This window comes from Chiloscyllium plagiosum, unplaced genomic scaffold (assembly GCF_037043375.1).
Source record: "Chiloscyllium plagiosum isolate Xiang-an unplaced genomic scaffold, Cpla_swu_hap1 HiC_scaffold_10, whole genome shotgun sequence".
NCBI classification, from domain to species: Eukaryota; Metazoa; Chordata; class Chondrichthyes; order Orectolobiformes; family Hemiscylliidae; genus Chiloscyllium; species Chiloscyllium plagiosum.
In genome coordinates, this window is record NW_028270148.1 from 60034063 (window position 1) to 60048680 (window position 14618).

The 14618-nt window shown below is 43.2% G+C and overlaps 1 protein-coding gene across 3 annotated transcripts in view; it reads right to left on the minus strand.

The window, feature by feature from the left end:
* Positions 1-14618, minus strand: part of asb3 (ankyrin repeat and SOCS box containing 3) — a 77234-nt gene that overhangs the window by 40358 nt on the left and 22258 nt on the right. For all 3 annotated transcript variants that reach the window (XM_087991382.1, XM_087991381.1, XM_087991384.1), the window contains 2 exons: positions 9583-9760; positions 8640-8837 (listed from right to left, as the gene is read on the minus strand). In XM_087991382.1, the coding sequence (XP_087847508.1) occupies positions 8640-8837; positions 9583-9760 (376 nt within the window). The remainder of the gene's footprint in view (positions 1-8639; positions 8838-9582; positions 9761-14618) is intronic.

Genomic DNA, 14618 nt, shown 5'->3' on the forward strand with positions numbered 1-14618 from the left:
AGACTTGCAGGTCAAACTAGGGATCGGAACGGTACCAAGTAACGGGGAAATGGTGGTACGGTTGTTCGCCCTCACCGAAGAAGATGATCAACAAATAGACCCGGGAGTTTGGTACCGGGAGGGGAACAGAGGGGGTCTAAACATCAAACCTCTCCAAATCACCATGTTACCAGGAAAAGGCCCGGTAAGAAGGAAACAGTATCCAATTGCTATGGAAGGACGGGAAGGGTTACAACCTGTGATAGAAAGATTAATCACAGATGGACTACTGGAGGAATGTATGTCCCCTTTCAATACTCCAATACTCCCTGTGAGAAAGCCGGATGGGACGTATAGGCTGGTGCAAGACTTGCGGGGGTTGAATGAAGTAGTCCAGGCTAGATACCCGTGGTACCCAATCCCTACACGTTAATGAGTAAAATTCCCCCCGAACATGAATGGTTCAGCGTAATAGATCTGAAGGATGCCTTCTGGAGTTGCCCCCTTGACGAAGAAAGTCGGAATCTTTTTGCATTTGAATGGGAGAATCCCTTCACAGGACGAAAGCGACAGTTAAGATGGACAGTCTTGCCGCAGGGATTCACGGAGTCACCCAACTTGTTTGGACAAATACTAGAGCAGATCTTAGGAGGATTTCGGTGTAACGCGGAGAATCAATTGCTCCAATATGTCGATGATCTCTTACTCTCAGGACCGAAAGAAGAGGAGGTACGAGCAGACACCGTTGCCCTGCTGAACTTCCTGGGGAAACAGGGCCTACGCGTTTCCAGGACAAAACCCCAGTTTGTGGAGCAAGAAGTAAGATATCTGGGCCATTAGGTTAGTAAGGGGCATCGCCGTATCACGCCAGAACGAATATCGGGGATTACGGGTATGCCAATACCCAGGACGAAGAAGGAAATCAGACAGTTCCTGGGGCTAGTAGGGTATTGCCGGATATGGATTGAAAGTTACACCACTCTAGTAAAGTTTTTGTACGACAAACTGGGACAAGAAGAACAAAAACTGGACTGGTCAGATGAGGAGGAGCAGCAATTTAATATTATTAAAAGTAAACTGATCCGAGCTCCGGTATTGGCTTTACCCACCCTGAAGGAACCGTTCCAGTTATATGTTAATAGCGCCGGCGGAATTGCCCAGGGTGTGCTTACCCAGCTGCGGGCAGGGAAACGTCAGCCGGGTGCATTTTTGTCAAAAATGTTAGACCCTGTGTCACGTGGATGGCCGACCTGTATCCAGGCAGTGGCAGCTATGGCAATGTTAGTAGAAGAGGCCCGGAAACTTACCTTTGGAGGAAGAATCACAGTATACTCCCCACATTCGGTTAGTACCATACTGGCTCAAAAGGCTCACCGCTGGTTAACAGACTCTCGCATCCTGAAGTATGAGACGATTTTGATGACCGGAGACGATCTCAATTTTGCAAAAGATCTCAGTTGCAACCCTGCCCAGTTTTTATACGGACGTCCTGCAGATGGGGAACAGGAGCATGATTGTGTGGAATTTGTAGACTTACAGACCAAAAGCCGAGAGGACCTGCAAGAGGCTCCGCTGGGTGAAGGACAGGAACTGTACATCGACGGGTCCTCCCGGTGCATAAATGGGGTACGGTACAGTGGCTATGCGGTCGTAGATGGCGCAACGAAATGGACGATCGAGTCCGGACGACTGCCCGGGAAGTGGTCAGCCCAATCCTGTGAGTTGTACGCCCTCCAGAGGGCCCTGAAGTTGTTGGAGGGGAAAGTGGGGACCATATATACTGACTCAAAGTATGTATACGGAATTGTTCATACTTTCGGGAAAATCTGGAAAGAGCGAGGATTGATAACTTCCCGGGGAAAAGAATTAGCTCACCAACAAATGATCAGCCTAACGTTGGAAGCCCTGGCGTTGCCTACAGAATTCGCAGTAGTCCATGTACCCGGTCACCAGAAGGGGTCGACACCGGAAGCGGTGGGAAACCGGCTGGCAGATGAGGAAGCCAAGCGGGCAGCGGTCGAAAAATCCGTCCAATTATTAACATTAATACCGTTGAGGGAAGGGCTCGCTAAACAACCCGTCTTCACCCAGGGGGAGATTGATAAAATGGATCAATTGGGTGCCTGGCTAGAAACTAACGGGAAGTGGACGGTTCCTGATGGGAGACAAGTACTAAACAAACAGATCACCTGGAGTATTCTGCACCGATTACACCATCAGACCCACTGGGGGGTGCAAGCCATGTGTGACACGATCCTGAGAGACTATGTATGTAGGGGGATATACACGTTAGCCCAACAAGAAGTAGTCGGATGTCCCACTTGCCAGCGAATTAACAAGAAAGCCATGCGTTCTATGCCAGCTGGTGGTCAGCCCCTCGCAGTTAGGCCATTCCAGAGGATCCAAATTGACTTTACAGACTTACCCCCAGTACAGAGATGGAAGTATCTGCTAGTAATAGTAGACCATTTCACTCACTGGGTAGAGGCTTTCCCAACCGCCAAAGCCGATGCACCAACCGTGGCCCGTCTATTGTTAGAGAACATAATCCCGAGATATGGCATGATGGAATCTATAGACTCAGACTGCGGGACACATTTTGTTTCTAGGCTACACCATTTGATCTGTACTGCCCTGGGTATCCAATGGAAATTCCATGCACCCTGGCATCCCCAGAGCTCGGGTCGAGTTGAGAGAATGAATGGCACACTCAAGACCCAATTGACTAAGCTGATGTTAGAAACTAAGTTACCATGGCCAAAGTGCCTTCCCATTGCCCTATTGAGAATACGTACAGCACCTCGCCGGGATATCGGGGTCTCCCCCTATGAGATGCTGTTTGGATTACCATATTGGAGTAAGGTTGATGGGTGTCCCACTCTACAAGGGGGAGATGTATTTGTCAGAGACTATTTACTGGCCTTATCCCGTTCTTTTGCAGAACTCCGGAGGAAGGGTCTCCTGGCTCAAACTCCGCCGCTCGACTTCCTCTTACATCAGGTGGAGCCCGGAGATTGGGTACTTGTAAAGACCTGGAGGGCCGAAAAGCTCCAGCCGCAGTGGGAAGGACCGTTCCTGGTCCTGTTAACAACTGAAGCCGCTGTTCGGACGAAAGAAAAAGGGTGGGCCCACGCATCGAGGATAAAGGGGCCTGTTCCGCCAGAAGGAGAGAGCACTTGGACATGCGGGCCAGGGGACAAGCCATTGGTGGTAAAGCTGAAAAGACAGCGACAATGAACTCTATCTGGACTGTATTGGTGGGGATATTGATCGGTTTACTCCTGTATGTGGGGGAGGGCGAGGGGAGATGTGACAAATGTCGGACTACGGTGAGACTTGGGAGTCAGATCTACTCGGGATCATTTGTGTCTCACTCCCATGTGAACGATCGGTGTTACGATGTGAATGCACGGCAAGAATGTTGGGAGGATGGAAAACCCTATTATCAAGTGTATAATAAAGGGTACGGTGGCAAAGTCCGTGGGTGCCCTAAAAATGACCGCTGGGTGTGTGTTAACAAAGATGGGCAGTGGGGCCTACCCTCCGTGTTGCTCAGAGAGCAGGTTGACAGAGTCAAGGAGACCAGAGTTCAGAACACTGAACGGGAGTTAGAGAAAGAGCACGACCGTCAGAGAACGGTCGTTGTCTCTAAAGTGCCATCTATATACAAAGAGGTAGAAGAGCAGATTGAGCTCCCTGATGTAACACAAAACCTGTTTATAGATCTCACCTCTAGGATTGCCACTGTTTTAAATGTTAGCAATTGCTGGTTTTGTGGGGGGCCACATATGTCAGAACAATGGCCGTGGACTGGGCAAAGCTTAGACATATAGGAATTGCTTCAATACAATTGGACACATGTCAACGAAAGGAAAAGCCAGGGGTGGAGACTGACAAATAGCCCTGAGGGCCAGTTATGTGTTGAAGGCAAGGGGACCGTGGAGGTAGGAATTAGTCCCTGTCAGAGTGTATTGAATGCCACCACACAAGTATGGTGGCCTGAGAATATTGCTTGGTACATTGCAAACCGAGATCATCAAAATTGCATTCGGTTACATTCTGATTCCTCCTCTTACGAGCTAAGTGCTGACCCTTCCGATGGCATAAAAAGAGTGTGGAGCGGTGGTTGTCAGGGGAATCAATGCTGGGATAAACCTGTCCAGACTCTGCCACGGGGCCAACAATCCGAATACTGGAATTGCAGTGGTCCTGGTCCTTATGAGGGCGTCCCTGGGGTAAAGGAGTTGTGGGATGACGTTGTGAGGCAGGGAGGGCCTGCTCCAGATGGCCTATTTTGGATATGCGGTAATCAGGCATATTCCAAACTGCCCATGGGATGGGCTGGAGTATGCTTCCTGGGTCTAATAAGACCTGAATTCTTCCTATTACCCCGGGAGGAAGGCGATGATTTGGGAGTTAAACTCTTTGACTCCCTGCGTAGGTCGCCAAGGGATATCCAAGTCGGTGATTGGGGGGATGAGTGGCCACCGGCCCGTATTATTGAATACTATGGGCCTGCTACGTGGGCACAGGACGGATCATGGGGATACCGTACTCCTATCTATATGTTAAACCGAATTATCAGGCTCCAAGCAGTCGTAGAGGTCATTACTAATCAGACCGCCCTGGCCCTGGAGTTGCTGGCTAAGCAGCAGGATCAGATGAGGGCTGCTATATACCAAAACTGGCTTGCCTTGGATTATCTGTTGGCCTCGGAAGGGGGCGTGTGCGGGAAGTTTAACCTGACTAACTGCTGTCTGAAAATTGACGATAATGGTAAAGCGGTTTTGAAGATTTCCGATAAAATTCGGAAACTGGCCCATGTGCCGGTTCAATCCTGGCGCCCTCTTGGTGGCATCGGATGGTGGGATGGTCTCCTAGGTGGTAGTTGGTGGCGCACGGCGTTACTGGTGGCTGGGGGGGGCGTAATGCTTCTACTCATCTTACCCTGCCTGATCCCCTGTGTTCAATCTTTAATCCAGAAAAATATTTCCCAACTCCAGGCAGTGGCGGTACCCCAACATGGAACGCAGGAACTTAAGGTGCTGTTGCTGCGAAAGACCAAGGATTTCCCGGGCCTCTGATGGGAGGACGCTTATCTTTGTCATGCACATCTTAAAAACAGAAAGGGTGGAATTGTGAGAGACGATTTCGGTACAAATAGTTAAGATGTGCATGACCTCAGAGTCTAAGGGGAATAGAGCTGTGGGGGTAGGGTAAAACATGCTTCTCTATAATAAAGGACGAGACATCTGCTGCTACAGAGTAGAAAAACAAGTCCTTGATTGATAAGACCACTAACTCTGACAGAGAAGAATAAGTCCTTGACTGATAAGACTACAGGGTAGAAAAACAACTCGGGAAACTGTTGCAGACTTTGTGAGAATGTGAACCTCGTGACTCTTTAGAGCTATAGAGAAAAAGGCGCGCCAGGCTAACAATGTTTCTGATTAAATACAGTACAAGTACTGTACTGTATTTAATCAGAAACATTGTTAGCCTGGCGCGCCTTTTTCTCAGAAGGGTGCCCAACTCTGCAGACTTGCTAATAAAACTTTGTTTTCCTGAATTTGTCTAGAGCGATTATTGAGAAGCGATTTTCGTTTCTAACAGCTACAAAGCCACATTAAAAAGAACCCAAACTGCATTTGCCTGCTGGGACTTAGTGACTGTTAAGTCTGATATTTTCCAGCATCACATTTTTCAACTCTGGTCTCCAGCATCTGCAGTCCTCACTTTCTCCTTATTATAAACTAATGTATTGCAAAATATTCATACAGAAATACACACAGCTTTAAGACAGCAACCAAGTTTTGAACACTCACATCTGGGTTCACAAATTTGTCAGACCTTTCACTCCCACATAACATTAAAATTACACTTGGCCTTGAACAGCTGAACAAATTCACAGTCGGTTGACTGATAACCTGAGTTGATATTGATGAAATTGTGCAAGGTATGTCTCAAATATTTATATTAAATTTCCAGGTATGCATTTATGGAGTTCCTCATCTGCAATCCTACTTTCAAAGATCTGTGTAATTGTACAGAGATCCTCTGTTCCTTTGCTGCAATCACTTTTTCCATGAAAACATGATAATTTGTTCTTATCAAAAATATCTGCTTCACCTTCTGAATTCCATTTTTCACATGTGTCCATGTTCTTCTGAAGTAGAATGTCCTTTCTTCCTCAGTTTGGCATAGAACCATACAACATTTACATAGGTGGTGGTAATTCAGTTCAAGTTGCTTAACCTTCTCCAGGAGAACAACCCCAGTTTGTCTAGTCTCACAATATAACTGAAATCTTTCATTCTTGGCAATATCTACTAAGTGCTGAAAATGTGTTGCTGGAAAAGCGCAGCAGGTCAGGCAGCATCCAAGTAACAGGAGAATCGACGTTTCGGGCATAAGCCCTTCTACTAAGTATCTTCTGAGCCCTGTCTGTAGCCAAAGTGTGATGTCCAGTTATTAGACACAATAGACTGTATGGGCCATAACCAGAGGTTAGAATAACTTCTGTGCTTCTATGCCTCCATTTATAAAGCTAAAAATCAAAAATACCTTTTTAACAGCCTCCTCAACTTGTCCTTATACTTCCAAAGACCGATATAAATACAATGAAAGTTTTTGCACTCCCTTTAAATCATACTTGCAATATTGCCTCTCCTCATTCTTCCTACCAAAATTAATGACATGACATTTCTCTGCTTGAAGGAGAACTTGCAGATAGTGGTGTTCCCATGCATCAACTGCTCTTACGCTTCTAGCTCTCAGGTGGTTTTGTGTTCAAAACACATTTCACTGACTTGAACACAGAAACCTAGGTCCATATTCCACTTTAGCATTGAAGGGTAGTTATGCTATTAGAGAAGAGGTCTTCTGGACAAGACATTTAACTGAGGCTCAATCTATCTCTCAAGCGAATACAAAAGATCATGTCAGTATTTCAAAGAGCAGGAGAGGTGTTCTCAGCATTCTAGTAAATTCTTAATACTCAACCAACAACACAAAAATAAAATATCTAGACATTACATTGCAGTTTTTGGGAATTTGCTGTGCACACATAAATTGGCTACCATGTTTCCTGTACAACGACTTTTCAAAAGTACTTCATTGATTATAAATGGTTTCAGGGAATGTCTGAAGGACTTGAAAAGCACTGTAAGCAACATCCATCATCCTAAAAGTCACTGCTGAACAGTTATATTTAGATATTGGGAATTCTGAAGTGAATAACTCACTCCAAGCTGTACCATATTCCCATTAAACCTCTGATGACCCAACTTTGCTTGATGGCTCACAAAAAAGCTGATACTGTCATTTGTTCTCTTCAGGTACTGTTCCCTGTTCAAATATGCCTTCAACATCCCTCACCAAAGGAAGAAAAAACACTTACCCCCTCAACTCTCCAAATTACCGCCCATTTCCAACCTCCCTTTCCTGTCCAAAGTCTTTGAACTTGTTGGTGCCTCCCAAATCCATGCTCAGCAATCCTATAACTCAGTATTTAAAACTCTTAAACCAAGTTTCCATCCTGAAAGAGTACGAAAACAGCTTTTGTTTTTAAATCAACTTGTTCAAACATGTTCCGACACACCTTCAGGGAGGTGACCTCAGACCTTCTGGCCCATAGATAAAGACACAACCAATGCCACAAGATCCCCTGAAACAACTTTTGGGATGCAATTTTTAACTTTGATGTGACTTTAACCCTCCTTATCCGTGCTTTAGTTACCTTGAGACTTGACTATTTCAATATACACCTAGCTGTTCTTGCAAGCTCTTCCTTTAATAAACTTTGGATCATCAAAAACTCTACTATCCTTATCCTAACTCACATCCAATCCCTTTCAACCACCACTCATGTGCTCACTGTGCCCCACACTGGTTCCCTCTTAATAAACATCGCAATTTTATCATTTATCATTGTTTCCAAATCAATTCACTGACTTGCCCCTTCCTGACTCTAATATTATCTAGCACCATAAGTCTCCATTATTTGCACTGCTCAAACTCTGGCCTCAGCATTTCCAAGTATAATTGTTCTAGCATTGGCAGTGGCTTCAACTGTCAAAACCCTAAGCTCTGGCTTTCCCATCGCCAATACATCTCATTCTTTCTTGAAGATATTCTTATATGCATTTGCCAATTTGTTCAAATATATATCCCTTTAAAATAAGTTTTGTTTTAGACCACTGTTGGGAAGTTCCTTCAAGTTTTAATCTAAAGGTGCTATATAAATACAGGTTGCTGCTGTTGTGAGATGGGAGATCCTGGAAAAATTAATATCAATAAAAAGTTATTATGCTCAATGGATGATACCTCCAAATGTTACTGCGCTGCTCAGTAACCGTTCTTCAATCTTAGGGATAATGAATTTTCAGTTGGTGTCTTTACAGTAGCCATGTAGAAAGCAGTACATTTGATGGCATTCTGATCACATGGAGTTCCAATGTCAAATCCCACAGAAAATCTGTGCGCAAGCGTAAATAATTGCCCATTGAGCATAATGATCATAAAGTATTATCCTATAATAAGACAAATGCAAATATACTTTTAAACAATATTACAATGTCTGTGGATGTAGCTGCTTAGCTAATAAATATTTTAAATTACAATTCCTGTGCAATTGTAAGCTTTAAAAGTTGCAAGCTTACCTCCGAGAAAAAGCCATGCACAATGGCGATAGGCAGTCATACAATGGGCACTCTTGGGCATTGGGACTGTAACCTGCCTGTAGTAACATTTTTAAGCATGTTTGCTGTCCTCCATACACGGCTGAATAGACTGGGCTCACTTTATTCCTTTCTGTATCACATATTCGATCAGTGATTGGTATCAAAAATTCCAATACCCTGCCAAAAATCCATGTATGAAATTAGTTTTCATTTGCACACATCAGAAACACAAAAAATGTTTTTGGTTCTTAGCTTAAAATACAAATAGTGCAAGACTTTGAATGCTCATACAGCCAATGTAATATTTATAAATTTATTCTAATCAATGTTGTAAAAACACAAGCCATAAAGAATTTTAAGTAGATTGGGCTAGATCTCTTACAAGTTGATTTAAGATAATTGTTTTGGTTAAGGTTACTCAAGAGAACCATTTCTGTATTTGAGCTGGTATAGTCATCATAGCAATGAATCTCAACAAAATGCCAAGTAGAAACACACAGATGGCAATCTAGAAAATGAAAAATATTGTCCTCAAAAGTCAACAATTTCTGAGCAATCCTGATATGTGAAAGCAGATAAATACAAGGCCTTTGTAATGTAAGCAATAGGGATATGCAACATTTCTTCACCTTTACTGCGAGGAAAATATATGTGGGAGTCTGAGGGTGAAACCCAAAACCCTCTCTGATGAAGAAAAGTATGCCATATGCCTTCTTGATCACTCTACCAACCTGCATTGCCGCCTTCAGGGAACAATGGACCTGAACACCTAGATCTCTCTGTACATAAATTTTTCCCAGGACTTTTCCATTTACTGTATAGTCCACTCTTGATTTGGATCTTTCAAAATGCATCACCTCGCATTTACCCGGTGAAAATTTTCCAAACATAACTTACTCAAAGTATATGTCAGAGCACTCACTTGACTTTCCCCATCTGGGCAGCAGCATGAATGGGCAACTGCCAATCATCTTCACTACAGTAAAGGTTTGTATCGGCACCATTTGACAACAGCAGTTCAACACATTCTACATGGCCTTCCTGAGCTGCTATAAACAAAGGTGTGGCCTTATCAAAGGCCTGGCAATTAACATCACTACCTGCAAAATAGATTCAATAGGTTAGTCCACTGCAAATTCAGTTCATGTCTCATGGATTAAAAAAAAGTTATGTTAGAAGGCTATTGTGCATGAATATTAAAATACAAGCAAACTATTTCGTTACTGAGCATCTAAGCATTTTCACCATTATTTTGTAATTAGACAAAATAATCTGAATGCATCTGTATGACAGAAGAATTTATCCAAGTGTTCAATCTAATAAGGCCCAATTTGTATGCAAATCATTTTTATAAAAGCAGCATTAATTATATGGATAGAATGCAGTATGACAGCAAATCTTCTTTTAAATTTCACTATTTTTTAGTGTACACTACAATTGAGAACAGTTCTGGATTTCATGTTTCAGGAACATCTGGCTCTTACATAAGCACTTCTTTTACATGCAAATTCTATGCCAATCCATTTACCCAGCTGATAATGTTAATGGGGAAGACGGAATCCAAATTATTTGTCAGGTATCAACTGCAGATTAGTTTATTGATACAGAAATCTGAACCATGCTTAAAAGGTATCCCTGCAGATTTCCATCTTTCACCTGCTAAAACTTCTGCTGTTAATTTTTTAGAACTCTAAATAATATGTTCTCCAATCACACTTGGAAGACAGCTGATAAAGACATAAAAAAACTAAATCAACAGCTTGTAATTCAAATTCATCTGCAAAAGTTAACTCACCTTATTTTTTCTGACATGTTACAATAGGAAAGATGTTGTTACACTCGGGAGGGTACAGAAAAGATTTACAAGGATGTTGCCAGGACTGGAGGGTTTGAGCTACAGAGATAGGCTGAATAGACTGGGGCTTTTTTCTCCCTGAAGAGTCAGAGTCTAAGAGTGACCTTATAGAAGTTTATAAAATCATAAGGAGCATGGATAACCTGAATAGTCAACGTATTTTTCCTCAGGTGCAGAACCCAAAACTTGAGAGCATAAGTCTACAGTCAGAGGAAAAAGATTTAAAAAGATCCTGAGGGGTAGCTTTTTCACACAGAGGGTGGTATGTGTCGAGAATAAGCTTCCAGAGGATGTGGTGGTGGCAAGTACAATTACCACATTTGAAAGGCATCTAGATGGGTACATGAACAGGAAAGATTTAGAGGGACATGGGCCAAATGCTGGCAAATGGGACTAGATTGGGATGTCTCGTCAGCATGGATGAGTTGGACTGAAAGAGTCATACAGCTTGGAAAGAGACCTATCAAATAATTTAATCAGGCAAAACCAAGAGAAATATGTCTCATTCAAGTGAAAAAGCCTGCTACTCCAAAGTGTACAAGCAAAGAACTAGCTAAAGCATTGATTAAATACCAAAATGTTCAATCCAAAAAATAGAAGCAATTTCCCAAGCAAACCCTGTATCAATTGAAATAGTTATTGTACAGCATCTTGCCCAGTTATTTATCAATAGTAACATTCTATCTCAAGTAGCACAATGGGAGAACCTGTTTTCAAGGTCAACTAATTAGAGAAACAAAGCATTGAATGAAATTGCTTTATTCTCACTGGTTAAACTGGTTTCAGAACATTAGTGGTAGTTTGTTATGGAGGAAATATTCATAATTTATGTGCATGCTAAATTTTGTTTATATATTTATCCATGGGAAGTAAATATTGCAGGCAAGACGAACATTTGTTGTTCATCCCTAATTCCCCTCAATAAAGTGATACAGAACAACGTTCTTCATCCATTGCCATTCACATGGCACAAGTACAACCACAACGCTGTTAGAAAGAGTTGACTCATCAATAGTAACGGAATGGGAATACTTTTGAGTTCATGATGGTTTGCAACTTGAAGGAGAACTTGCAGGTAGTGGTGTTCCCATGCATCAGCTGCTCTTACGCATCTAGCTCTCAGGTTTAGAGTGTGCTGCTTTAGAGAGTTTAGCAAGTTTTTGGCACACTCTGTTAATACAATGTGCTGATGGTAGAGGAAGTGAATGGTTAAGCTGGTGGATGGAGTACTGATCCATCAAGCAAATCTGTCCTGGATAACATCCTACCTCTGCGCCAGCACGCCCAGGTTCAAGTCCCACCTGCTCCAGAGATGTGTAATGATACCACCAAACAAGTTGATTAGAAAATATTTACAGTGAGTAGCTTCTGCAGAAAATTCCGAAGATGGCTGGTCTCAAATAAACGCAAGTATGTTTCCTGGCAAAACACAAACTTAAGGCACAAGTTGCAAATGTTGGGGAATTGTGTGAGAAGACAGCTGAGGTTATTCCTAATATTGAAATAACTCATTGCATTTTCACATGGAGTTCCAGCTGATGCAATGAGATTCTCACAAGGTACTACTACTCATTAATAGCCTCAGGAACACTGAATCTTGTCTCATTAACATGCAGCTTCCTATTCTGCCACCCACTGTGAGCAAACTGGACATCAACAATTACCAACATGAAAGTCAGATCAGGTAATTGGCAACTTCAGGTTGCTATTTGCTCCCTCAGACTGCCAGCTTGGACATGTGGCAACATCTCAGGACACAGGCCATTTGCATCTCATGTCCATGGGTACAGGCACCTGACAACTAGCAGAACCTTCACAGCATTGATCTGGTCCACTTCTGCACTTTAAAGCTTCATTAAGGGGTGCTCCAGCAACTACTATTTAAATGTCGCTGCAAGGAAACTCTGCACGAAGGGATGAGTACAGGTTGGGAGAACTGACTATACATCAAAGCTCCTTGCGTACTCTCATTGTACTCACTCACTTAACACCTACCTGGATGGTTGTAGCATTCCTCCTTTGCTTACTCTTGCCTTGGCCTGTCATGTGTTTTCACACATTGACACTTCAGTCAGGGCCTAACTGCTCACAGTATGCCATGCTGACTTGCTGTTTATGCACACAATGAGCAACGCTGCTAACTAGGTTCGCAAATAGCGATCAGTTCAGGCGGACATCTTGCTGTATGGCACAATAAGACATCAATTTCTCACCTACAGCAGGTGGGAGTTGTCGAGGCAACAAACACACTGCATGATTTTTCATCCAAATGGGTCAGGTCTCATTGTTTATGGGAAGTAGTCCTTCATTAAATCAAAGAGGGCTGCTGTCATACAGGGAGTCTCACAAACATCAGTTAAACAGAGTCCACACGTAGTCCAGCTTTTGCCACGGTCATTTGCCCACTTGGGACAGTGACTGTCAGGTAATATCTGATTAAACTCCAGACAGTGGGCTATACTCAATTCTATAAGGCTATTGCAAGCAGTCAGGGGAAATCATGCTTCATCAGTTATGGAACTGCAAGGGTAGCAGTCAGCTGCCTAGTCAGTCTTTCCTGGGGCTGTCCATCAAAATCAGTCTTGGAGCTAGAAAACAGTCTGTTCTTGCAGGAGCTCTGTAGTGACAGTAGATGAATGAAAAAGAAGAAAGCTTTGGTAGGGGAATGAGCAGTGACCACCACAATTATTTCCAGGGGGTAGGGTACAGAACCCCAATGGGCATCAGTACAGTGTAATGTTGAGGCTCAAGGGCTAGAAGACTAAAGCTGGAGATGGAGCCCTATGTGGTGAATTTCTACATTTTGTGGTGAGACAAGCGAGAAATTGGAGAAAAATTGGCTATCTGGCTAGAGCAAGATAAAAAGGCTACCATAAGACCACAAGATATTGGAGCAGAATTACGCCATTTGGCCCATTGCATCTGCTCCGTTATTCATTCATGGCTAATATATTTCTCAACTCCATTCTCCTGCTTCTTCTTGTAACTTTTGATCACCTTACTAATCAAGAACCTATACATACTTAAAAATACTCAATGGCTTGGCCTCCATAGCCTCCTATGGCAATGAGTTCCACAGATTCATCACCCTCTGGCTGAAGAAATTCCTCCTCAACTCAGTTCTAAAGGTTTGTCCTTTATTCGGAGGCTATGCCCTCAGGTCCTAGTCTCGCTGACTATTGGAAAGATCTTCTCTATGTCCATTCCAGGCCTCTCAGTATGCTGTAAATTTCAATCAGACTCTCTCCTTCAACCTTCGGCACTTAATCGAATACAGTCCCAAGGTCCTCAACTCCTCTCATGACAAGTTCTTTAACCCTGGGATCATTTTTGGAAACCTTTTCTGGATGATCCCCAATGTCAGCACATACTTCCTTTTATACAGGGCCCAAAAGTGTTCACAATATTTCAAATACGGTCTCACCAGTGTCTGATACAGCCTCAGTCATACATCCCTGCTTTTGCATTCTAGCCCTCTTGAAACAAATGCTATCATTGCATTTGCCTTCCTAACTGTCAGCTGAAACTACATGTTAACCTTCAGAGAATCTTGAGCTGGGACTCAAGTCTTTGTGCTTCAGATTTCCAAAGCTTTCTCCCTTGAAAAATAGAATCAATGCCTCTATTCTTCCGACCAAAGTACATGAGCTCATATTTTCACACTGTATTCCCACCCGCCCTTTCTTAGTCCACTCTCCTGGCCTGTCCAAGTCTTTCGGCAGCCTCCCCACCATCTCAACACTACCTGTCCCTCCACCTATCTTTGTGCCACCTGCTAACTTAGCAACAATGCCCTCAGTTCCTTCATCCAGATAATTAATGTATAATATGAATAGTGGTCCCAACTCTGACCCAGTGGAAATCCACTAGTCATCGGCTGCCATCCGGAAAAACCTCTAACTCCATTCTCGTCCATCTGTCAGTCAACTAGTCCTCTATCCATGCCAGAACTTTGTCCCTAACACCACCGTCTCTTATTTAGTTAGCAGCCTCTAGTGTCGCAACTTATTAAAGGTCTTCTGGAAATCTAAATAGATCTCGTCCACTGGCTCTCCTTTGCCTAGCTTGCTTGTTATCTTCTCAAAGAATTTTAAACAGGTTTG